Genomic DNA, 27,148 nt, shown 5'->3' with positions numbered 1-27,148 from the left:
ATTTGCCAAACATGGCAAATGTGAAAAGAGTGTTTTGCATTTTCCCATCATGCTTTGTAATGGGTAGAATTTTGAATTTCTTTATGGTATCTGGACGTTTTTTTTATAATATCCACAATGTTCAGTGAGTAAGTTGTGAGTTGCATTTTCTAAAAAAAAGTTTTTGCACCATGACTCGGGAAGGTTGTTTGCATTGTGTCGTGGAAGTTGACGCTGTGCTATCATTTCAAAATACTTTCAAGGTTCATTGAGCTGATTTACTCACATTGTCCATAAGATGGCAGCAAATATGTAGCATTTAGAGACCGCCTGGTGTTTAAGATTAATTTGAAAGCACAGTAACACTGGGTTTGAATATAGGAAAATAAAAACTGGACAGAAATAATGAATCAAATTGGCGTACCACTCGATTAAGCCCGTACCACAGTCCTAGTTTTCCCATACATTTTGCACTGGCTCTGTTTTGATGTATTATTCCTCCACTCACCATGATGACTCCACCAGAGACGTCATTCACCAGCAAAGGACACGGACTCAGAGCAGCCATGCTTATTATAAACGCGCCCACGCCACTGCCCACCAACGTCAACGCTCCCATCAGCCACAGGGATCTGGTGATAAGGTTTACGTTAGGTCCAAAACAATCATACTCAGGTTCTGTTTGTATTCTTGCCGACCTTATTGGGAAGAACATGGCGATGAAGCAGGCCAGAGGGTTGGACACGGCCGCCAGGGTGGCAGACAAGTGGTAAGCTTTGTTCCCGTACGGCATGCACGAGTACGACTGGACCGAGGGCAGCACCACGTTAGTCAGAGCGTTGGTCCACGCCAGAATCACAAAGATGTAGAACACCTGCATCCAGCTGTACATCCCAGTGCCAAAACTGCTTCTGCATGTCTGGCTTGAGGGTCTGTATGTGTCCATCATGGGCCTCTCCTCCACCCACTTCCTCTCCTTGACACCGTTGGTGTACTGGCCTTTGAGTGTCTCTCTGGCCACCGCTGGGTGATGGTTCAAAAGCAGGAAGGCCAGCAGGCACACCAGCATCATGGCGCTAACGAAGAAGAAGAACACCTCCGCTGCGAAGTTGGCCGGCTGATGCTGAGCCAAGAGTTCAAATGTTGGAGAGGCATCGGTGGTGTTAAGGCTCTGGTTCAGACTCAGAGGCTGAGTAGCGTTGACACAGTGCACCACACCCACACCCTGGATGAGTGCCACCAGAGCTGGCAGCAGGCCGCTCATTCCCTCGCCGACGTAGTAGGTGGTGAGGTACTGAGACTTGAGTCGCATCATGAAGGGCAGAAAAGTCACAGAGGATGTGCAGTCGACGGTGGCGAGGAAAAAGGTGAGCGTGAGCAGAGCTACACTGCGAGGAACACCCGCCACCACCACCGTCTCCTTCCAAAAGAAACCCAACAGCAGACTGGCCAAAGTGCCCAGGGCGATGATGACGTAAATGACGGCCGCCTCGTTGAGGGCTCCCGGACGAAAGCGGTGCATAAGTGTGACGAACAGCGGCCCTACGTTGGCCATCTGGATGAGAATGGAAAGGTAAGACGGAAGGTACCAGCCCTCCGGAATGTGGGGGACGATCAGGGGCAGCTCCACCCACAGGCCGTTGATGGACACCCAGGAGCCTATGCCGAACAGGCACGCCAGCAGGTGGGTGAGGACAGGCATAATGTCGGTTGAACTCTAGAAGAAAGGAGGTTCACAGTTTGAACAACTGAAAATAAAGACTTACATCAGCAGGTATCATAAACACTTAGCCTCAGACTAGTTTGCCGACAAACTAGTCTCGTACATGGGCAGGTTTTCATGCGGCCTCACTCATCCATCCTTATTGAAGTTCCCTATCATTGTCTGACGAATAATTTCCAATGTCGAAAGCATTTACAAATATGGGGCGCTAGTGTGCTTCAAGGTAGGTCAAACCAAAGACACCCTAGCGGGAGTTCAACAGAGAACCCTTTTGCATTGAAGCAGAAGTGCCAACATCTTCCACTGTGCTACAAAGACATCCTTTTTGAAGCATTCAACAATCACCTTATGAATAATTTCTATAGAAATGGAACCTTGGAGATAAGGTACAGCAGACATGGTTCTAAATCGGCCCATCGACAATCAAACAGAGATCCATCGGTTTGAGGTAGCAGTGCTAAGCCCTCTTCGACTGTTCTACCCATGAACCTTTTTTGAAGCATTCAGCAATCACCTTATAAATAATTTCTGCGAGAGGAAAAAACCTACAGATAAGGGACAGCAGCATCGTTCAAAGACTTGGTTCTACGTCAGCCCATCGACAATCAGACAACCGTTTGTTTAGAGCTAGCAGTGCTAACCACTCTTCTATCGTGCTACACTCTTTTTTGAAGCATCCTACATTGGCCTTCCGAATGATCATTTACACATGCCCTCCTCTGGGTCCAAAGCCTGGTTCTTGATCATTTAGACCCAGAGGGTCAGATGAGGAGAAAACAACATAAAAGATGACAGCCTGGGATTAATGTGTCACCACCAGGAAGCATTTCGATGCCAACTTTGGTAGATGGTCGTAGAACGGTTAATATTTACTTCTCATCCGACAGTGCAAAGACCAGTTTGGTGACGATTCCCCCGACATTTTAGGTGCAAGGTATAACAACTTGGTGCCGGTCAAGCCCGGGTTAATGGTATAAAACCGAAGCTATAAGTTGAGAAAACATCCGACTGAGTGGTTTGTTTGTTGACTTGAGAAAAGCTTTACAGGACTGAGAGGATCAAACTTGGCCACGGCGGACTTCAGACATTCCTGCCTCCCTGCAGACTTCATCAGCACGACTCCAGACGCAACTCTCTTTTACTCTACTAACATGACCGCAAAGTTCTCTCACTAGCACAAGCAACCTCCGCCAAACCAAAACCGATGCCTATAGAACTATTTTCATTTCTGACCAGTAAACATCGAGTAAAGTCACATTTATAAAAGACAAAAGTAAAGGATCCAGGTATACTCACATGCTCTCCGATGGGGTCTTTGGAGTTCTGCGCGACCGCAGCCCAAAGTCCGGGATTAGACCCTCCTTGCCGATAGTGGGCGTGCAAACATGCAGCCAACTGTGACACGTGCTTGTCTGAGTGACTACATGGTCTCAATCTTAAATACAAAAAAAAAGAAAGACCCTGACTGTGCGAGACCCTCAGGGTGCATCACATGTTGTGGTCTGCCACCGCCTTTTGTTTTTTCCGACTGGGCTCATTCAGTTTTTGTCCTGGACTTTTTAACCTAACACACTCACTAGGTACTTTATCAGGTACAGCTGCACAGTGTGTATTTCATTTATTATTGAGAATATGAACATCTTCTTGAGAACCACATTTGATTTGGTCTCTTGTCAGGGTTGGGAATGTTGGGTTCAAAATAATTAAGCAAAAATAAATGTCTTCGTATTATCATGTATTATTGTGTGAATGCTCCAATACATACATATGGTTTTCTACACCAAAATGCATCTATTTATTATTATTATTCTTGTCCAGATTTTGGCACGCTCTACCTTCCACATTTTTCATCCGGTTCAAACCGTTCCAACTTCAAACTGTTCAGCCTATTTGGGAACCGCGGGCTCGCTCTTGACAAATTCCAAAAAATTCCCAGAATTTCAGGATTTCGGGACATTTTTCTCATTCACAATGAATTGGCCATTTTTCAAACTTTCACCATTTCCACATTCCTCAACCTATTCAAAGCCATTCCACCTTCAACAAATTCCACCATCCTGGAAATTCTAACTAACCTTTTTCCAAGTTCAAAGAAATTCCAGAATTCCTGGTTTTCCAAAGCCCTAATTCCACCTATTTCTGGCGACTACTCCTTCCACATTTTTCAACTCACTTCAAACGTTCCACCGTCCAAACATTCCTCTTAATCCGGACAAAAACCTACTCAGTGGCCTAGTGGTTAGTGTCCGCCCTGAGATGGGTAGGTTGGGACTTCAAACCCGAGTCATACCAAAGACTATAAAAATGGGACCCATTACCTCCTTGCTTGGCACTCAGCATCAAGGGTTGGAATTGGGGGCTAAATTCGTCAGTCTACCCCAGGGCAGCTGTGGCTACGAAAGTAGCTTACCACCACCAGGTGTGAATGATTGATGGGTTCAGAAAAACATGTAAAGCGACTTTGGGTACTTAGAAAAGCGCTATATAGATCCCAGGTATTATTATTATTATAAATTACCAAAAATTATTCCCGGGCGCGGCACCACTGCTGCCCACTGCTCCCCACACCTCCCAGGGGGTGAACAAGGGGATGGGTCAAATGCAGAGGACAAATTTCACCACACCTAGTGTGTGTGTGACTATCATTGGTACTTTAACTTTAACTTTAAAAAACCAAGTTGTTTTTGAACTGGAAAAATTCCAGGTTTTCCTGAAGTTCCAGGAATTCCGTAATACCATTTCTCAATTCAACACGAACTGGAAAAATTCCAGGTTTTCCCGAAGTTCCAGGAATTCCGTAATACCATTTCTCAATTCAACATGTTACTACTACAACATTTCTCGACCGATTTTAAAAATTCCAACATCAACCATTTCTACTCATTCAGACCATTCAAGTATTTTACCATTTTCCAAACATTCCTCTTAATCCGGACAAAAAACCAAGTTGTTTTTTGAAATGGAAAAATTCCAGGTTTTCCCGAAGTTCCAGGAATTCCGTAATACCATTTCTCAATTCAACATGTTACTAATGCAACATTTCTCGACCGATTTTAAAAATTCCAACATCAACCATTTCAACTCATTCAGACCATTCAAGTATTTTACCATTTTCCAAAAAATTCCAGATTTTCCCAAAATTCCCTTATACCCTTTACTTCTTCAACATTTCTTGCCCGATTTAAACAATTCAAACACCAACCAATTCTGCTCATTCAGGACATTCATGCTCCTAATCATTTGCCAAAAAAAATCCTGTTTTCCCAAAATTCCAAGAAGTTCCCATTGAAATGAATGGGACATTTTTCCAAGTCGCACAATTCCCACATTTTTCAACCGATTTAAACCATTCCAACGTCAACACATTCCTCTTATCCTGGACATGGATGTATCGGGACCTGGGTGCCTCGATACAACTTTTTCACTTCGGATACCGATATTGGTAGCCAATACAATCAATAGTGTGGAATGTTAGAAAAGGTTTGATCAAGTGAAATGAGTGAACAATATTAGACATACCTGTATATTAAACACTAAACGTTTTATGATAAACTTATGCCGTTGTGAAGTGGAGTGGTGATTGTTTCTTTTTTGGCGGCAGCTAGTGGCCACAATACTTCATTCAGTCTAGCTCACGATGCAGTACATTGAATGATGCGAACACGTTTGTTACTGGACACTTACTACTATTACTTAGTAGTAATATGCAACTATGATTCATTGATACTTGTTCATATTGACAGATGTGCAGTTTTACACTGCAATATTGTTCAATGAAGGACACCTAAAAACACTATCACAAACACTATCTTTTCACACTAAATGTATTTGTTCTTTCCATTTTGACAGAAAATATATAAATATATTAGGGCTGGGAATTTTTGGGTGTCCCACGATTCGATTCAAAATCGATTCTAGGGGTCACGATTCGATTCAAAATCGATTTTTAAAAAAAAAAAACAATACACAACAATACCATAATAATGCAATACAATTTAATTTTGGAGTTCTGAACTTGTAATTTCTTGCAGTGTTTATTAAGTGGTAATATGTCACATTTGTCCCAATTAACTTTATACCCTGATAAACAGCCATATTCAGTGATGACATTATTGATATAAAGAAGACAGGAGTTAACACGTGACAGGTAGAGAATTATGTTGTCACAATACATCGATAGCTTATTATACTGAGAGCCAATATTTATACCATGAATATTATTTTCACTTCTTATTAATGCAGCTAAGGGTTCAATAACCAAATTAAATAATCCAGATGCAGGACATCCCTGTTTTACTCCTCTTTTTAACAAAAAAGGGTCTGAAATATGATTATTGGTTTTGACTAATGCCATGGGCCTTGTATAAAGCATCTTAATCCATTGTATAAAATTATCTCCAAATCCAAATTTAGGTAATGTGCAAAACATAAATGACCAGTTTATGCGGTGGAATGCCTTCTCCGCATCAACAGTACATACTGCTGTGGGATAAGGGAGACTTCTAGCATAGTAAATAACATTAAACAATTTCCTTGTATTGTCTGAAGATTGTCGACCTTCCATGAAGCCAGTTTGGTCAGTATGAATTAATTTTCCTATTACATTTGATAATCGTGTGGGTAAGATTTTTGCCAAGATTCAAAAGGATTCTCTATTCATGGAATACATAGATTTCAGCAGGATCTACCCCAGTCTGCTGACATGCAAGCAGAGTAGTACATTTTTGTAAAAAGCTTTTATAATTGTAAAGGACAATGTTTTATCAACTGTTTGCAATGATGTATATTTGTTTGAACTATTAAATGAACCAAAAATATGACTTATTTTATCTTTGGGAAAATTTTGGACACAGTGTGTTGTCAAGTTTATGAGATGCGATGCAAGTGTAAGCCACTCTGACACTATTGTTCTTTTTTATTTTAATGTCTAATGATAATGTCAATGAGGGATTGCATTGTTATGGTATTGCTGTGTATTGTTTTGTTGGATTGATTAATAAAAAATAAAATTAAAATTAAAAATTAAAAAAAAAAAAAAAAATTAATAACAAAAAAAAAAATCGATTTTTTAAAAATGAGAATCGATTCTGAATCGCACAACGTCAGAATCGCGATTCGAATTCGAATCGATTTTTCCCCCCACCCCTAATATATATATTAAACTTTAAATGAATCTAATAATGCAATATAATTGTATATCATGTATGTCAATTTTTGGAGTTAAACTAAAAATAAATATCTAAATATCTGCTTGACTTACGATTACTAAGCAGGTTATTCAGGATGCTTTATTATTGTCCATTCTTAACATGTACAAAACATATAAGAACTGAAATGACATTTTCGGCACAGTCCCACTAAGAGCAGACATACATTACAGGGAGACAAGAACAGGACCGCCAACAGATCAGCCACTTACGGAGCTCCTTAAAAAAGGCGGGAAAAAGGTGATATCGGGGAAAGGGGAAGAGTAAAAAAAAAAATCCATCAAATTCTACAATGTAAAAATTTTTTTTAAAAAGAAGCTCAGTTGCCAGAATAAAATTTTAAAAAAGGGACCGTAGTCAGATCAATGTGGTCTGTAAATGACGCAAGGCAAGACCGCTCACCCTTTAGAGCACAGCTGCAACTTCCTGTCACTAAACCTGCATAAAATGGTTCTTCTCAGCTTTCTCTGTTTCACTATTTTCTTACACTTTATGAAGCACTTCTTACATATCAAGAGCTTACCGTATTTTTCGGACTATACGTCGCAGTTTTTTTCATAGTTTGGCCGGGGGTGCGACTTATACTCAGCAGCGACTTATGTGTGAAATTATTAACACATTAGCGTAAAATATCCAATAATATTATTTATCTCATTCACGTAAGAGACTTGACGTATAAGATTTCATGGGATTTAGCGATTAGGAGTGACAGATTGTTTGGTAAACGTATAGCATGTTCTATATGTTATAGTTATTTGAATGACTCTTTCCATAATATGTTACGTTAACATACCAGGCACCTTCTCAGTTGGTTATTTATGCCTCATATAACGTACACTTATTCAGCCTGTTGTTCACTATTCTTTATTCATTTGAAATTGCCTTTCAAATGTCTATTCTTGGTGTTGGCTTTTATCAAATACATTTCCCCAAAAAATGCGACTTATACTCCAGTGCGACTTATATATGTTTTTTTCCTTCTTTATTATGCATTATACTCCGGAGCAACTTATAGTCCGAAAAAAACGGTCTTTTTAAGTGTTTAATGTGATTTTACTATTTTATTTACATTGATGCTTCCTTATTTTTAAAACAAAAATCATGTTTACTTTTTGTAAATGACTTGACTAATAGAGGAAATAGTGTGCTTATTGGAGGACATTTGCACAAGTAAACACATTGCAGGACCGCTTGTATCGGACATGATATCACACATTCTGCATGCAGGCACACACGTATTATCCCACACTTGTTTTTTTTAATGATATTGGACCGACATCCGTTATCAGCATCTAATCAGGACACCCCTAATTGTTGTTTACTTAAGGGTGCATGCGTCAATTCACAGCTGTTAACATCAATACCACATTAACACGTATTAAGCAAAAAGTGCAGATTGTAGTTTGATGAGTGAGGAAGATTAATTCCCTGAGTAAAAAATAAAAAACATCACATGGACAGGTTTGTTCGCGTGGTTGTACGGCATGTACGGGCCCTCGGTCGGCGGGGAACCGACACAGTGCTCTCATTGTTTTTCCGGAGCTCCTCAGGACCTGCACCAATATACATCGGAGCCTTTAAAAATAAAAATAAAAATAAAATAACAAAACAAGTTCTTATCTGGGACAGTTGTTCACGCAGTCCTGTGACCGGGTGAAGAGGGCGTAGACGTTGACCAGCGGGAACATGGCCAGGGCGCCCACCAGGGAGCCCGCCTGGATGGAGATGCCGCACCACAGCAGGGCGGCGTGACCCGCCTCGTGCAGCAAAGTGCCGATCACCACCTTCAGGTAGGAGAAGAGGCCCGTGAAGACGATCCAGGAGATCACCTGGAGGACACGTGCACACACACACACAAAGATACTTGCTTTGAAACAATATATCAGCTTCATGTTTGTGCTCCTTCCACTGCTACAGTAGCTTGTATTGAGAAGATCACGTGGCATCACAACATGTGGTGTCCACAACATCTCAGTCCCCCAGGAAACAAACCTTGCATACACAAAAACAACATGCAGTGTTTCCCAGACATTCATTTATTTGTGGCGGCCTGCCACGAAAGAATTACTTCCGCCACAAATAAAAAATAAATAAATAAAATAAAATATTAAAAATTAATTATTTTTTTTTTTTTGTCCTCTCCAGCTTCTCAGGCAAATCATATAGTTGATGTAGATGCCCATATCGGCTGTTCAGATTTACTTTACAAAAGAAAAGTGTAGGATACTTCTCTTGTTGCCTTATTTGTATTTGACTTTATTAAATGTATTTATATTAGAAACACAACATGTGTATATAACAAAGGGTGCAAAGTCTGCAGGCAGTAGGAAACACATGGTTAAGTGTAGGGAGTAAAACTGATGGCAGTCTAAAGTTCAAGATTTTTGGAGCTCTTTGTTCAGTGGATCAGATGTTTGATGAAGCTCTGTGTCTATCTACCACCACTACTGTTTTCTGTTTATTTGTTACTGACTGTGGCAGGACACCTCTGCCTCTGTTTCACTTTATGTTGCTGGTAAATAATATGGTTGTAGTAGTAGGCTAAAGTTAAATTATTTAGTATGCACTAATTAAAGGGGCAGAGCTTTGAGACATTTTAGCTTTTATATTTTTTGTAAGAACCACAATTAATGAATATATTTCAGTGAATAACTTATTGTTCAAATCTGTATATAAATATGTACATAAAGTGTTGTAATTATATTGTAAAATGGATGGATGGACGTTTAAAACAAAACTGTTATTATTAATTAGTAAGTATACATTTTTTTTAGCCTTTTTAGAGAAAATCAAATCATTGTAGTAAATTATGCAAATTACTCGATGATGTCATGGTGACCACGCCCATAGCCACGCCCCCACCACCACAGGTATCTTGGCAGTTTATGGGAAACACTGACATGATTAAGTCAGACAAAAATGAATTATGTCTTCAAAACAAAAACGTCTTTTCGGTTTACTCTCACCTAGGGCTGGGCGATATATCGATATACTGGATATATCGTGGGTTTGTCTCTGTGCGATATAGAAAATGACTGTATGGTGATATTGGAGTATACGTTCTCACGCAGTTGCTTTTAGCTGCTGGCATTACACTACAGGCTCTTCTCACTCTTTCTTGTCTCTCCTTCTCACAGAGACATAAAACAAGCGCACCTTCTTACATTCGTCACATACGTATATGCCCTCACGGAGCAGAGAGGTAGTGGCATGGGTAACGTTAGCTGTGGTGCGAGTGGTAATACGAGAGAAAGAAGGTGCGAATCTGGTAACAAATGAAGAAAGAATTCATTCCAAGAAAAACAGCAGGGGGGTCCATCGTCTGGCGGTGGTTTGGCTTCAAGCGGGAAGATGTCGAACAGACAACCGTAATATGTCAAGTGTGGGGCAAAAGCGTTGCTACAAATAGTAGCATTACTGCTAATATGTAGCATCATTTGAAAAGTCACCCGCTAGAGAATGAAGAGTGCTTGAAACTCCGCATGTCAACATCTCCGTTCGGTGCCACACCCACAAAATGCCGAGGCAACCATTTCCGCATCAACACCGTATGAAACAAATAGTCAACAACAGAAGGAGATAACGTCCGCAGGAACCTACCACATAGTGAAGGACATACACTATTTGATTTCCTATTATGCGGCTCATTTTTATTTGACACTAATTGAAATATCTTGTGTGACATCATGCACAAAAGTGCACTTTCTTTGTTTTAAACTGTTGTAGTGGCGTTCTGTACAAAAAATGCACTTTAATTTAGTGTTGTTTTGATATGTCATCTTAGTGACATCATGCACAAAAGTGCACTAATAGCTTGTTTTAAAATGTCTCTGACAATCTTGCACTTAAATGACATGAATGTTTGTGCCACTGCTTAATAACTGTTTAATAAATACACTTTTGCTAAATTGACTTAGTTGTGATTTCCCTCTCTGCATGAAAGTTTAAAAGTAGCATATATTAATGCAGTATGAAGAAGAATGTTTTAATGTAGACACATATAATCATCATACTGCTGTGATTATATGCATCAAGTGTTCATTTAAGGCTAAGGCAAAATATCCACATATATATGGTGTATCGTGACATGGCCAAAAAATATTGAGATATTATAAAAAGGCCATATTGCCCAGCACTAATCTCACCCAAAATGCATTAAAACCAGACCTTTAAAAGGAGAACTGCACTTTTGGGGGGGGAATTTTGCCTATCGTTCACAATCATTACGAAAGACACGACGGATGGATTTTTTTTAATGCATTCTGAATATTAAATAAACATAACTAAAAGTCTGCTTACTATTCTGCCCATAAAATCCGGTAAATAACCATTCAAAAAGCGCCAACCATACTCCATCTACATTTGGTGACTTGAATATCAACAAGTATTAGTGCTATTGTTATTATAAACACTAACACAAACTATTTATACCGGCACCGTGATAACTTCCTGTGTCCCTATGTTTACATCGAGTGGTCTGCTGCTTCCTCGCTTCCCTGCTCCCTGTTTTTCAAGGTGTGGAAACACAGAAACCCTGTGTTCACCAGGAACCGAATCGTACGAATAGGTACTACCGTGTTATTTTCTTGGAGCGATATGTACTACTACTGCTCAAACAGATCAGCCGAAATGCTTTTTTTCAGGGCCGATACCGATTATTAGTGTCCATAAGCCCGATAACTAATATTTGGAGCTGATATTTCTTTGCAGTAAAAGTTATTAAACGTGAATAGAATATGTCGGTAAACAGCTGGACGAGGCTTTAAGTTGTTTTATTTGGGAAACGTTGGACCTGTAGCAACATATTTGATGCCGCGCTAATGTGTTTAATTTAGCAGCAAAACACATGAGGGGATTTCACTAAAACTTGTATTACTTGTGTCTAAAAGGAGCATCAACATTTGCATTTAAAAATATGTGAGTGGGTAAATTGGTTAAAATATACACTTAATGCAGTGTTTCCCATAAACTGCCAAGATACCTGTGGCGGTGGGGGCGTGGCTATGGGCGTGGTCATCATGACAGAGTAATTTGCATAATTTACTACAATGATATGATTTTCTCTAAAAAGGCTAAAAAAATGTATACTTACTAATTAATAATAACAGTTTTGTTTTAAACGTCCATCCATTCATCCATTTTACAATATAATTACAACACTTTATGTACATATTTATATACAGATTTGAACAATAAGTTATTCACTAAAATATATTTATTAATTGTGGTTCTTACAAAAAATATATCTTATAAAATATAAAAGCTAAAATGTCTCTTAAAGCTCTGCCCCTTTAATTAGTGCATACTAAATAATTTAACTTTAGCCTACTACTACAACCATATTATTTACCAGCAACATAAAGTGAAACAGAGGCAGAGGTGTCCTGCCACAGTCAGTAACAAATAAACAGAAAACAGTAGTGGTCAAATACAAATAAGGCAACAAGAGAAGTATCCTACACTTCTCTTTTGTAAAGTAAATCTCAACAGCCTATATGGGCATCTACATCAACTATATGATTTGCCTGAGAAGCTGGACAGGACAAAAAATTTCATAAATACATTTAAAAATAAATAAATAAAAAATTAATTTGTAGCGGACGTAATTCTTTCGTGGCGGGCCGCCACAAATAAATGAATGTGTGGGAAACACTGTAATCGACTGAATACATTTTAAGGTTTCTTCATGAGGAACCCGGAAATATTGCAAATATTTAAATTAAAACAATTCAAGTAGTTTATAGTTGAGACATTTTTCAAGCGGGCTGACATTATTTCTTCCTGGATGTTACAGAAAGTATGAGAATGTGTGAGCTGCTGCCTGCTCTAGTTTACTTATACAATAATCTGTTATTTGTCAACATGTTTACACAAAGTTTGAATTTTTTGGCGGGAATACATTTTCTGCCGTCTTCATGTCTATCCACCTTTGTTGCATCATTTGATTAAATCACGGAACATGAGACCGGGGCGATGCCAGGAAAGAAGGACAAAAACGGGATTTCCTGGCAAAAATGGGAAGCTTCGACAGGTAAGAGGAGGAGACATACTGTAGGAGTGAAAGGAGCGAGGGCATAGCCACGTGAGCAGACCGGAGAACAATTGAGATATCCAAACAAACTTAGGGAGAATTATCGACATTATTTTTAAATAATATATGTCGCAGATATATACGTCGTGAAATGAGTTATTTACATAGAAAGATTCCAAATTGTTTATTTAAATACCTTAATTGTTTCTCTAATAATCTAAACAGACTCAATAACTCCACGGTGACGTTTTGGAAACTTACTGAGGAACTTGTGAAACTGAAACAATCCAAAAAGAATGCCATTGTAGGTTAATAATACTAACACAGACACCCATAAACGTGTTAGCATTTGAGCATTTTAGCTAATGCTAACGACGCTGGCTTGATTCCATTGAGATAGCATGTACGATTATGCATGAAAACACTCCCAAAGAGATCACACGTGGGATGGTTTAGTAAGTATGAATAGCTTTAGTTATATTGTAAAACTTACAAAGGTTGCGTGGAGTGATAAATGAAGAAATTCATACAAGCAGGAACGCTACGGACGGCGAGGAGACAGAACGACACTTTTACTTCCGGTTGAAAGCACCAAATGGAATGACACAATAAACACCTGCAGTGAGCGAACTCGGTTAGAGTGTCCGCCCTGAGATCGCTAGGTTGTGAGTTCAAACCCCGGCCGAGTCATATCAAAGACTATAAAAATGGGACCCATAAACTCCCTGCTTGGCACTCAGCATCAAGGGTTGGAATTGGGGGTTAAATCACCAATAATGATTCCCGGGCGCGGCCACTGCTGCAGCTCACTGCTCCCTTCACCTCCCAGGGGGTGATCAAGGGGATGGGTCAAATGCAGAGGACAAATTTCACCACACCTAGTGTGTGTGTGACAATCATTGGTACTTTAACTTAACTACAGACGGCGAGGAGACAGAACGACACTTTTACTTCCGGTTGAAAGCACTGAATGGAAGGACACAGGCAAACTCGTCCAAAAGATGGCGCCTTAGTACAATCAGTGACACACCATGTCGGAGTATTTGCTTGTTCTTTTGAAAAAAACGTTTGCATTATGGCCGTCAGCGAAGAAAAGTCCATAAATTAGCTGCTTAGTTTTATATTTTATCAGTCTGTTGTGGCCAGTGCCCTGTACTTTGCAGTGGTTTGTTGGGGGAGCAGCACCAGCAAAAGGGACTCAAACCGGATTGATAAAACTGATCCGGAAAGCCGGCCAAACTATTGGCACGGAGTTGGAGGCGTTTGTGTCAGTGAGGGACAGGAGGACACTGGACAAACTGCTGGCCATCATGGACAATCCTGCCCACCCACTCCAGCTGACAATTGAGGGACAGCGGAGTTCATACTCCAACAGGCTCCTTCAGCTTCCTTCCCGCACTGTGCGATTCAAGAACTCCTTCATTCCGTACTCCATCCAGCTGTATAATCACTTGCCATACAGCAATAGATGATATTTGCCTATTACCTAACACCTGACACGTCAGCTACTTCTCTTTGTTTATAATGTCTATTTTCTATTTCCTGCTGGATCTACTCTCTATTTTATGCTGCTGCTGTCACATATACTGTAATATTGTACATGGTCATTGGTATATATTGTATATATGTTATAGACCTAATATAATATATATGTATATATAATATACTGTACACATATGTATAGAGATGATGTTTGATAAGAAATTATCGAGTTCGAGCCTATTATCGAATCCTCTTATCGAACCGATTCCTTATCGAGTCCAGATAGGTTGTTGTATATGGAAAAAAACACACAATATTTGGTTTAACAAAAGCTCACTTTTATTATATAAGAAAACAATTGAATCTAATAAATAAATAAATATTGACTGTTACCCCCCCTGAAAAAATAAAATAAAATAAATAAATATTGACTGTTGTTACCCAAAGTATATTAAGTGGGATTTTTTAGAAAAACAAATATATACAGTAACACAAAAACAACCTGTCTCTGTGATCACTATAGGTGTATAAATAATAATATAGTGTTAAATAAAATCAGTCCCTTGGGCACAAAACTGAAAATAATACAGCTCTCCAAAAAGTGCACTTCTGCTGCTATTTGACATAACTGTTTGTTATGATGCTTTGACATTTTTGCACTTAATTTCTTTATTGAAAGAAAATTCTATGAAGAGAAAAGTTGTTTAAAAATGTGGTTACAATGCTAAAAAATGAAAAGTTAAAGCTAAAAAAAGAAATGTACTTTATTTAGTTAACATTATTTCTTTATAGGGGGAAAGATGTTATGAGCTAGGTCGGGGGTCGGCAACCCGCGGGTCTAGAGCCGCATGCGGCTCTTTAGCGCCGCCCTAGTGGCTCTCTGGAGATTTTTAAAAAATGTATGAAGAATGGAAAAAGATGAGGGGGAAAAAAAAAAAAAAATTTTGTTTTAGTATGGTTTCTGTAGGAGGACAAACATGACACAAACCTCCGTAATTGTTATAAATCACACTGTTTATATTAAATATGCTTCACTGATTCAAGTATTTGGCGAGCGCCGTTTTGTCCTACTTATTTTGGCGGTCCTTGAACTCACCGTATAGTCTGTTTACATGCATAACTTTCTCCGACTTTCTAGGACGTGTTTTATGCCACTTCTTTTTCTGTCTCATTTTGTCCACCACACTTTTAACGTTGTACATGAGTGCACAAAGGTGAGTTTTGTTGATGTTATTGACTTGTGTGAAGTGCTAATCAGACATATTTGGTCACTGCATGACTGCAAGCTAATCGATGCTAACATGCTATTTAGGCTAGCTATATATACATATTGCATCATTATGCCTAATTTGTAGCTATATTTGAGCTAATTTAGTTTCCTTTAAGTCCTCTTAATTAAATTTATATCTCATGACACATGTAATATGGCTTTTAATTTTTTGCGGCTCCAGACAGATTTGTTTTTGTTTTTTTGGTCCAATATGGCTCTTTCAACATTTTGGGTTGCCGACCCCTGAGCTAGGTAATATAACAACTACACTACCCAGCATGCAACGGGAGTGACGAGAAAATGCGCGGTAGCCCCGAAAAGTGTTGTTGCATGTCGCCACCCGGCAGCTAAGAATGAGGTTATGAGCACGCTGTGAAAGTAAACGTCAAGAACTTAGCCAACACGCCTCGTCTGCATTATTTATAATTAGACAGACAACCATACTTGCCAACCCTCCCGTTTTTAGCGGGAGAATCCCGATATTCAGCGCCTCTCCCGACAACCTCCCGGCAGAGATTTTCTCCCGACAGAGATTTTCTCCCGACAAACTCCCGGTATTCAGCCGGAGCTGGAGGCCACGCCCCCTCCAGCTCAATGCGGACCTGAGACTGAGTGGGGACAGCCTGTTCTCACGTCCGCTTTCCCACAAAATAAACAGCTTGCCTGCCCAAAGACGTCATAACATCTAGGGCTTTTATAGAGTGCACAACTGAGCACACAACAAGGAGACGAAGCAGAAGAACGAGGAAATTACAGACATGGCGGCCGAAATGATATACTCATCATGAACGGAGGAGTTAAACAGGACAATACTGCCATCTAATGGATAGCCACTGGAACACTGAAATTCAAGTTTTTTGGGTTTTTTTCTATGTAAATAAAATTTTAAAAAATATATATATATATAGCTAGAATTCACTGAAAGTCAAGTATTTCATACATATTTTTATATATATATATATATATATATATATATATATATATATTTATATGAAATATATATGAAATACTCGAGTTGGTGAATTCTAGCTGTAAATAACCACGCCCCCCCCCCCCCCCCCACCTCCCGATATTGGAGGTCTCAAGGTTGGCAAGTATGCAGACAACACATATACAATGTGATTTTGTTTTGTTTACAAGGTAAGAAAAACAAAAGTTAAAAAAGGGAGATATATGTTGTATATGTATGTATGTGCTGCGGTTGCTTTAAGAAGGTTGCGACAGCTGCCGTAAAGGAGGTGCGTTGCTAGCCTGGTTGCTATGTTTCCGGTTGGTGGTAAAAGTGTTGGTCATGTGTTTGTACCCTGCTCAAATCTCTCAGTAAAGTTATTCATTGGATTATACCTTTTGTTTTGAACTTTATTACACCTTGGAGCGCTTTTTCCCGTGCACTTTTTTTCCTGCTTTCGCTATCTGCGCCTAATGACTGAGCTACGTGACGTCATTTCTTGTGATGTCTCAAGGGGCATTTCTGGTCGGGACGGGATTCGTTCCGAGGGATTCGAATAAAGAACCAACTCTTTTTCTTTACTATAGTGGTCTCGATAACGGGTACCGGTTCTCAAAAAGGGATTCGAGTCCGAGGACTCGGTTCTTTTCTTATCGAACAACCGGGAAAACCGGTTTCGAGTATCATCCCTACATATGTATATATTCGCATACATTCGTATGTATGTTGTATTTTATATCGCTATATTTAGTCTATTTATACCTGCGTTGTCCTTTCCATCCTTACACTTTCCATCATTGTAACTGAGCTACTGTGTTGAACAATTTCCCTTGTGGATCATTAAAGTTTGTCTAAGTCTATATGCCGCAGGGTTCGTTCATCCATCCATCCATCCATCTTCAACCGCTTAGCCGGAATGGGGTCGGGGGGACAACAGCTCCAGCAGAGACCCCCAGACTTCCCTCTCCAGAGCAACATTAGCAACTTTTCTCCTGGGGAATCCCGAAGAGTTCCCAGGCCAGAGAGGAGACGTAATCCCCCCATCTGGTCCTTGGCCTGCCGCGGGGTCTCCTCCCAGTGGGAAGTGCAACGAGGACCTCCCTAGGGAGACGCTCGTGAGGCACCCGCACGAGATGTCCGAACCACCTAAGCTGGCTCCTTTCCAAGCGAAGGAGCAGCGGCTCTACTCCGAGTCTCTCTCGGGAGACTGAACTTCTCACCCTATCTCTAAGGGAGATGCCAGCCACCCTTCTGAGGAAACTCATGAAACCGCAGGGTTCAAAGTGGATAAAAGAGTATTTACAGTACTCACCACCAACGCCATCCCAGCAGAGTTCCCCTGCAGTGGGGGACATGGACTGAGGACGGCCAAAGCCATGAGGTACGCAGCAAAGACCCCGCCGGCCAAAGACAAGAAACCCAGACCTGCCGAAGACCTGGAAGACCAAAGATCAAGGCTTAGATGGCAGTGCACACTTTGCAGTACGGTGTTCTGAGTGCTTCACCTCAGGCTCACAAACATGGCAACGAAGCAGGCCAGAGGGTTGGCGATGTTTCCGAGAACCACGGAGAGGTGGTAGGTCATGGCGCCGTACGGCAAGCAGGAGAAGCTCTGGATGGAGGGCAGCACCCCGTTGGTGAGGGCGTTGGAGACGGCCAGCAGCGCCAACAGGTAGATGTTGTGCACGGTCCAAAAGGTCTGAGCGGGAGCCGAGTCCTCCAGCTGCGCCCGCTCATCAGACGCCTGCGACCCGCCGTTGCTCAGCGGGTCAGTCTCGTCCTCGTTCTTAACCGGAGGGGACGCGGCGTGGTCTTGATGCGAAGGCGTTGGACGCCGCGTCAGAGCCAGGAAGCTCAGCGCTGAAACGCACAGCATGACAAACAAGAACCAGAAGAAGTTCTGCGCCGGGAAATGCTCCTTGAGGTAATGCGGCTGCACGGTGCCGTTGACGTTGCGACACTCCAGCTTGCCCACGCCCTGCCCCAGAGCCACCACGCACGGGAACAGAGCGCTCAGGCCCTGTCCGATGAAGAAGGTCCGGATGTACTGCGGCGGGTAGCGGAACATGAACGGCAAGAAGGTGACGTTGGACGTGCAGCAGACCAGAGACAGAACGAAGGTGAAGAAGAAGAAGGGCACGGACCTCTCCTGCCCGACCACCGCCACCTTGTGCCACCAGAAGATAGCCAGCAAGGCGGACGCCACCACCGCCAGCCCCTGGATGAAGTGGATGACCAGGCGCTCGTTGAGACGGCCCGGCGCGCAGTGGTGGGTGATGGTCACCGCCACTGGACCCAGGTTCCCGAAGGCTATCAGGACTGAGAGATAGGCCGGCAAATTCCAGCCTGCAAAGACAAGAAGAGTACATCTCAATACCTCAACTTAAGAGGGTTTGGAGTTAGGAGCAGTCTCCACCATTAGGGAACATATATTTAACCCCTAAAACAGACCTGAGCAAAATACGGCCCATTAAGATTTTCAATCCGGCCCGCCGGACGTTTCACATAATTTTTTTAGACTTTAAACATCAAAACTGTTCAGTGCGGTTTTTAAATGGCCGAAAGTCTTGAATTGTAGAAAGTATTTCAATGGTTGAAATCTGCACTTTTGGGTGTTATAGGGGATATTACAGTAATCTACGTCACAGCAGCTCAGACCAGGAACAAAGCAGAGTGGGCGGGGCTTGTTTTTGGAGCAGCCACCCAAGGAACAGATGCAAAAGCAGATTTTTTACAACACATTTCTGCATAAAAGTGATAATATATCATATCGCAGGTGTTTATTACACTTGGTTAATATTCAGTGTTTTACTGTTCATAGTTAATATTGTACATCCCAATTTCTTTATTTTCATGTACATTTTGGGTGTCCCGTTCAGTAAAAAACTGTAAAATTCCAATATACTAATATACGTTGGCTTTGCTGTTGACATGCTACTGGTTAGCATTGGCGATTTTACATGGCAATTTCAACATTCTCAAATGTGTTAACTAAGATGTAGTTAAGTAAGGCTCCGCTTTTACAAAAATGTGCTAGCTTGATGCTAATATACATTGGCTTTGCTGTTGACATGCTACTGGTTAGCATTGGCGATTTTACATGGCAATTTCAACATTCTCAAATGTGTTAACTAAGATGTAGTTAAGGCTCCGCTTTTACAAAAACGTGCTAGCTTGATGCTGATATACATTGGCTTTGCTGTTGACATGCTACTGGTTAGCATTGGCGATTTTACATGGCAATTTCAACATTCTCAAATGTGTTAACTAAGATGTAGTTAAGTAAGGCTCCGCTTTTACAAAAACGTGCTAGCTTGATGCTAATAAACATTGGCTTTGCTGTTGACATGCTACTGGTTAGCATTGGCGATTTTACATGGCAATTTCAACATTCTCAAATGTGTTAACTAAGATGTAGTTAAGTAAGGTTCCGCTTTTACAAACATGTGCTAGCTTGATGCTAATAAACATTGGCATTGCTGTTGACATGCTACTGGTTAGCATTGGCGATTTTACATGGCAATTTCAACATTCTCAAATGTGTTAAGTAAGGCTCCGCTTTTAGAAAAATGTGCTAGCTTGATGCTAATATACTTTGCTTTTGCTGTTGACATGCTACTGGTTAGCATTGGCGATTTTACATAGCAATTGCAACATTCTGAAATGTGTTAACTAAGATGTACGTTACAATCAAACAGCTGCTCTGTAATAAGTCGGGGTTTCTCCTTAATATAACTGGATGTGGCGCACCGCCGCTGCATTTTCATTGCCGCCACTCCTTGAAAATACGTCTTTTTTTACAGGAAAACAAATTAGTCCACATTACCCATGAGGACTAGCGCATATAGCGTCATACTGACATGACGCTACTACCGAGAATGTATCGGGGCGGATGCAGGTCCGAAAAAGAAAGACCGGCAGGAAAGTTTTTTCGAAAGAAGTAGCAGTGAAACTATCACGCCGGTGGCTATTTATTGCTACCACGAAAATTTCCGATCGCTAACATTAGCATTATCATTTTGAATTGAGCAACGATAGTCACTAAGGCAGCATGGCTCTGAAATCCCTCGTCTTTCAACTCACGCCAGCGAGTGAAAGCTGGGGGAATGTTGATCCTGACTGTCCCATCTTTTTTCATCCGCTCCGACAAAACTTTTCATTTCTTTGGTTGTTTTGGAGCTTTGGCCATGATAGCAGTAATTGCAAGTAGGCGTTTTTCTTCTTCTTTTTTTTGTTTCTGGCGGCACATCGATTCCCAGGTGACTGCAATCAGTACCGTATCGGTTCAAATGTGAATGGTACACTAGCGAAGAACAATGCTGATAAGAAGCAGCGGATGATAGTCATTGAATGAAAAAAAAAAGTCATAAATAAGACCCTGGGTGTCGTCAACTTAGCAAAGCAATTTGATACTAAAGCAGAATGAGTCAAGGATGTTAAAATAATAGCTAAACGGCAGACATTTATCTATGAAAATATGGAACCGCTGCTGATGGTGTGTTTGACAGAGACGCAGCTGGAATGATATACCATACAAGTCCACTAAATGCTTTACATTATTATAATATCACTTCATAAGACTACTATAGTTGTTAGTACTGCATTGTTATATGAAAGTGTATTTTTCTTTGTAAAAGGCATGATACAAATGTGCTGGTTCATTTCAGTGGGAGACGTTGATTTGAGATAATAATGTTTTGAGTCAAGAGCTCTGTCACAAAACCAATTATTAGGATGGTAAATTGAGGTACCGCAAGATACTGGACTTGATGTCCCTAACAAATGTAGACATTATCGGAAATTTTTCAGGATGGAGTATTGGGAAAGGGAATCAAAACATAATGTTCATAATGTGTAATCATTAACATATTGTTACTATAACAATCTACAAAGTTAATATAGGTTGCTTCTCTTTCTTCCACTCCATTTTTCTGCATTCCTTTGTATCTCTAGTTATCATTACGTATATGTATTGTTGCATTTGAACAACTGTATTGTTGATAATAGAGGTAAATTATTGGTATTGTTCATTATCAATAGTACTAAAAAGTAGATGTGTTTCTGTCAGGGGGATTCAACTGTGGAACAGCTTGGATGATTCCTTAAAATGTTCCAGTTCCATTCACACATTTAAAAAAAACAACCAATGTCTTGGAAAAATATATCACTCTTGAATCAACACAGTAGTTAATACTATGATCAATGTTGATTAAAAACTAAATGTGGGATATAAATATAATGGAAGTATAATTGTTTGTATATAGTATATAATTGGTGCAAAGGTTTCACATGTGTACAAGGATATTTCACATGCCTTTACTGTGTATATAATTGAACAGTATTGATGTTGTGTACAATGTGTATTTATAATATGTTGTGAAAAGGAAATGTTATATTTTTTGGAAGCTCATCTTGTACTTGACTTTGTTTGTAGGGTAATAAGCGCAATAAGTGTTCAACTTCAGCCTAAATTTATTTATGAATGTACAATCCATCCATCCATCCATCTTCTTCCGCTTATCCGAGGTCGGGTCGCGGGGGCAGCAGCCTAAGCAGGGAAGCCCAGACTTCCCTCTCCCCAGCCACTTCGTCCAGCTCCTCCCGGGGGATCCCGAGGCGTTCCAAGGCCAGCCGGGAGACATAGTCTTCCCAACGTGTCCTGGGTCTGCCCCGTGGCCTCCTACCGGTCGGACGTGCCCTAAACACCTCCCTAGGGAGGCGTTCGGGTGGCATCCTGACCAAATGCCCGAACCACCTCATCTGGCTCCTCTCGATGTGGAGGAGCAGCGGCTTTACTTTGAGCTCCCCCCGGATGGCAGAGCTTCTCACCCTATCTCTAAGGGAGAGCCCCACCACCCGGCGGAGGAAACTCATTTCGGCTGCTTGTACCCGTGATCTTGTCCTTTCGGTCATAACCCAAAGCTCATGACCATAGGTGAGGATGGGAACGCAGATCGACCGGTAAATTGAGAGCTTTGCCTTCCGGCTCAGCTCCTTCTTCACCACAACGGATCGATGCAGCGTCCGCATTACTGAAGACGCCACACCAATCCGCCTGTCGATCTCACGATCCACTCTTCCCTCACTCGTGAACAAGACTCCGAGGTACTTGAACTCTTCCACTTGGGGCAGGGTCTCCTCCGCAACCCGGAGATGGCACTCCACCCTTTTCCGGGCGAGAACCAAGGACTCGGATTTGGAGGTGCTGATTCTCATCCCAGTCGCTTCACACTCAGCTGCGAACCGATCCAGTGAGAGCTGAAGATCCTGGCCGGATGAAGCCATCAGGACCACATCATCTGCAAAAAGCAGAGACCTAATCCTGCAGCCACCAAACCAGATCCCCTCAACGCCTTGACTGCGCCTAGAAATTCTGTCCATAAAAGTTATGAACAGAATCGGTGACAAAGGGCAGCCTTGGCGGAGTCCAACCCTCACTGGGAACGTGTCCGACTTACTGCCGGCAATGCGGACCAAACTCTGGCACTGATCATACAGGGAGCGGACCGCCACAATCAGACAGTCCGATACCCCATACTCTCTGAGCACTCTCCACAAGATTTCCCGAGGGACACGGTCGAATGCCTTCTCCAAGTCCACAAAACACATGTAGACTGGTTGGGCAAACTCCCATGCACCCTCAAGGACCCTGCCGAGAGTATAGAGCTGGTCCACAGTTCCACGACCAGGACGAAAACCACACTGTTCCTCCTGAATCCGAGGTTTGACTATCCGGCGTAGCCTCCTCTCCAGTACACCCGAATAGACCTTACCGGGAAGGCTGAGGAGTGTGATCCCACGATAGTTAGAACACACCCTCCGGTTCCCCTTCTTAAAGAGAGGAACCACCACCCCGGTCTGCCAATCCAGAGGTACCGCCCCCGATGTCCACGCGATGCTGCAGAGTCTTGTCAACCAAGACAGCCCCACAGCATCCAGAGCCTTAAGGAACTCCGGGCGGATCTCATCCACCCCCGGGGACCACCGAAGAGCTTTTTAACTACCTCGGCAACCTCAGCCCCAGAAATAGAAGAGCCCACCACAGATTCCCCAGGCACTGCTTCCTCATAGGAAGACGTGTTGGTGGGATTGAGGAGGTCTTCGAAGTATTCCCTCCACCGATCCACAACATCCGCAGTCGAGGTCAGCAGAACACCACCCTCACCATACACGGTGTTGATAGTGCACTGCTTCCCCTTCCTGAGGCGGCGGATGGTGGTCCAGAATCGCTTCGAAGCCGTCCGGAAGTCGTTTTCCATGGCTTCCCCGAACTCCTCCCATGTCCGAGTTTTTGCCTCCACTACCACTGAAGCCGCACACCGCTTGGCCTGTCGGTACCTGTCCACTGCCTCAGGATTCCTATGAGCCAAAAGAACCCGATAGGACTCCTTCTTCAGCTTGACGGCATCCCTCACTGCCGGTGTCCACCAACGGGTTCTAGGATTACCGCCACGACAGGCACCAACTGCCTTGCGGCCACAGCTCCAATCAGCCGCCTCGACAATAGAGGCGCGGAACATGGTCCATTCAGACTCAATGTCCAGCACCTCCCTCGTGACATGTTCAAAGTTCTTCCTGAGGTAGGAATTGAAACTCTCCCTGACAGGAGACTCTGCCAGACGTTCCCAGCAAACCCTCACAATGCGTTTGGGCCTGCCAGGTCTGTCCGGCATCCTCCCCCACCATCGCAGCCAACTCACCACCAGGTGGTGATCGGTAGAAAGCTCCGCCCCTCTCTTCACCCGAGTGTCCAAAACATTAGGCCGCAAATCCGAATGTACAACTGTTTGTTTATTTTGTTGACCATTGACCGAAGAAATAATAAACTAAACTGAAAAAAAATTGCGCTGTTTCTATTGGTATTTGTTAGAGATGTCCGATAATATTATCGGCCGATAGATGCTTTAAAAAGTAATATCGGAAATTATCGGTATCGTTTAAAAAAAAATTTAAATTAACATAAGAAACACAAGATGGAAAGTAAGATAGAAAATTAGTGCACCAAGCCAAAAAACCTCCCTCCCCCATTCACACTCATTCACACAAAAGGGTTGTTTCTTTCTGTTATTAATATTCTGCTTCCTACATTATATATCAATATATACCAATACAGTCTGCAAGGGATGCAGTCCGTAAGCACACATGATTCATTTTACTCATTCAGTGTTTCCCATAAACTCAAGATACCTGTGGCGGTGGGGGGCGTGGCTATGGGCGTGATCACCGTGACATCATCAAGTAATTTGCATAATTTACTACAATGATTTGATTTTCTCTAAAAAGGCTCAAAAAATGTATACTTACTAATTAATAATAACAGTTTTGTTTTAAACGTCCATCCATCCATTTTACAATATAATTACAACACTTTATGTACATATTTATATACAGATTTGAACAATAAGTTATTCACTGAAATATATTTATTAATTGTGGTTCTTACAAAAAATATATCTTATAAAATATAAAAGCTAAAATGTCTCAAAGCTCTGCCCCTTTAATTAGTGCATACTAAATAATTTAACTTTAGCCTACCACTACAACCATATTATTTACCAGCAACATAAAGTGAAACAGAGGCAGAGGTGTCCTGCCACAGTCAGTAACAAATAAACACAAAACAGTAGTGGTGGTAGATAGACACACAGCTTCATCAAACATCTGATCCACTGAACAAAGAGCTCCAAAAATCTTGAACTTTAGACTGCCATCAGTTTTACTCCCTACACTTAACCATGTGTTTCCTACTGCCTGCAGACTTTGCACCCTTTGTTATATACACATGTTGTGTTTCTAATATAAATACATTTAATAAAGTCAAATACAAATAAGGCAACAAGAGAAGTATCCTACACTTGTCTTTTGTAAAGTAAATCTGAACAGCCGATATGGGCATCTACATCAACTATATGATTTGCCTGAGAAGCTGGAGAGGACAAAAATAACAAAACATTTTTTTAATTTTTTTATTTGTGGCGGACGTAATTCTTTCGTGGCGGGCCGCCACAAATAAATGAATGTGTGGGAAACCCTGTCATTTTCATTCATTACTAGTTTCTATGTAACTGTTTTTATATTGTTTTACTTTCTTTTTTATTCAAGAAATGTTTTTTAATTTATTCATCTTATTTTATTAATTTTTTTAAAAAAAGGACCTTATCTTCACCATACCTGGTTGTCCAAATTAGGCATAATAATGTGTTAATTCCACGACTGTATATATCGGTATCGGTAATTAAGAGTTGGACAATATCGGCAAAAAAGCCATTATCGGACATCCAGAGTATTTGTATTGCTCCATTTGTAGTGTAATAATGCTCATTGTCATTTCTGTATTATTATTTATTTCTCCAACTGCTTCTTTGCTATCAATTTTACTATCATATTTGTACATATCCTATTTGGGGATGTTACTCTATTGCTGTTGTTTTTGTCTCTCTGTCTAATCCCCACAATGTCTTCCTTTTTTCCCTCTTTCTATCCCCTTCTGCTCCGGCGCAGCTGCACCCAAATGATAATATAAATACATTTAATAAAGTCAAAATACAAATAAGGCAACAAGACAAGTATCCTACATTTCTCTTTTGTAAAGTAAATCAGAACAGCCAATATGGGCATCTACGTCTACTATATGATCATCCTGAGAAGCCGGACAGGACAGAAAAAATATATAATAAAAAAAAAAATGTTTTAAAAAAGAAGAAGTGACGTCACAGTTCGATTATTAGTATTGTATTGTTCAGACTTTTGTGAAGCTTTTTGAGCATTAAAACACTTGCCAGTCAATGTTGTTGTACAATAGTAGTTGGCCTAACAGGTAAACCGTTAAAAAAAAAAAGTTTTGATTGTGTCACACTAGCTAATGCTAACTAGCCAGGGAGCTAACCCAGCATGGTTAAGCTAAATTAAAAACAAACTAGTGTTAAATTCGTAACCGTGACGAGCGGGGTCGGTGTGGGGGTCAAAAGGCCGAGAGGCGGCCGCTGACCTTCGGGCAGGTCTCTGACGATCACCGGGAGTTGGACCCACAAACTGTTGACGGAAACCCAGGATCCCATGGCGAAGAGCGCCGTCAGGCAGTGGGTCACCGCCGTGCTGCTCCACCAGCTGCCCGCCATGACGCCGCACACGCTGGCCGACCGAACGCGGAGAAGGACCGAGCGTGTCCGGGCGAAGTTTGACCACAAAAACAACGAGCGAACTTTCGCTCTCCACGCTGATTCGAACGTGACGAATGGATGCTATTTGACTGGGGTTCCCGCCCCTTTTGAGATGCGTTCAAGCCCTCTTCGTAAAATGCACACTCTGTTGCTCTTCCTTCCGCGTTTGCATTGAGAAATATTTATTATTACTAATAATATATTTCAATGGAGAGTGTACGTTCTAGACATTTTATTTGTGCCTACGTATTGCACCTGTGCTCAATATAACGCTGACCTGAAGTAGTTTTGACGCTCCTTTTAATGAGAACCACGAAGGCACCACAATTGGATAGAAAGTGTAGGCT

The 27,148-nt window shown here is 41.4% G+C and overlaps 2 protein-coding genes across 3 annotated transcripts in view; both read right to left on the bottom strand.

Moving 5' to 3' along the window:
- Nucleotides 1-3,910, bottom strand: part of si:ch73-196l6.5 (riboflavin transporter 2) — a 17,319-nt gene extending 13,409 nt beyond the window's left edge. For both annotated transcript variants that reach the window (XM_062046238.1, XM_062046237.1), the window contains exons 1-3: nt 2,999-3,910; nt 678-1,696; nt 488-611 (exon numbers count right to left, since the gene is read on the bottom strand). In XM_062046238.1, coding sequence (XP_061902222.1) covers nt 488-611; nt 678-1,681 — 1,128 coding nt within the window. In that variant the 5' untranslated portion in view covers nt 1,682-1,696; nt 2,999-3,910. The remainder of the gene's footprint in view (nt 1-487; nt 612-677; nt 1,697-2,998) is intronic.
- Nucleotides 3,911-6,982: 3,072 nt separating this feature from the next.
- Nucleotides 6,983-26,895, bottom strand: slc52a2 (solute carrier family 52 member 2). The gene is made up of 4 exons (XM_062046236.1): nt 26,630-26,895; nt 18,147-18,987; nt 17,954-18,077; nt 6,983-8,738 (listed from the first exon to the last, which is right to left on the bottom strand). The coding sequence occupies exons 1-4, from the start codon at nt 26,757-26,759 to the stop codon at nt 8,526-8,528; spliced, it is 1,308 nt and encodes a 435-aa protein (XP_061902220.1). The 5' UTR covers nt 26,760-26,895; the 3' UTR covers nt 6,983-8,525.
- Between the last annotated feature and the right edge of the window lie 253 nt (nt 26,896-27,148).

Source organism: Entelurus aequoreus, linkage group LG05 (genome assembly GCF_033978785.1).
Source record: "Entelurus aequoreus isolate RoL-2023_Sb linkage group LG05, RoL_Eaeq_v1.1, whole genome shotgun sequence".
In the NCBI taxonomy this organism is placed as follows: Eukaryota; Metazoa; Chordata; class Actinopteri; order Syngnathiformes; family Syngnathidae; genus Entelurus; species Entelurus aequoreus.
This window is presented reverse-complemented; position numbering and strand designations above follow the sequence as displayed.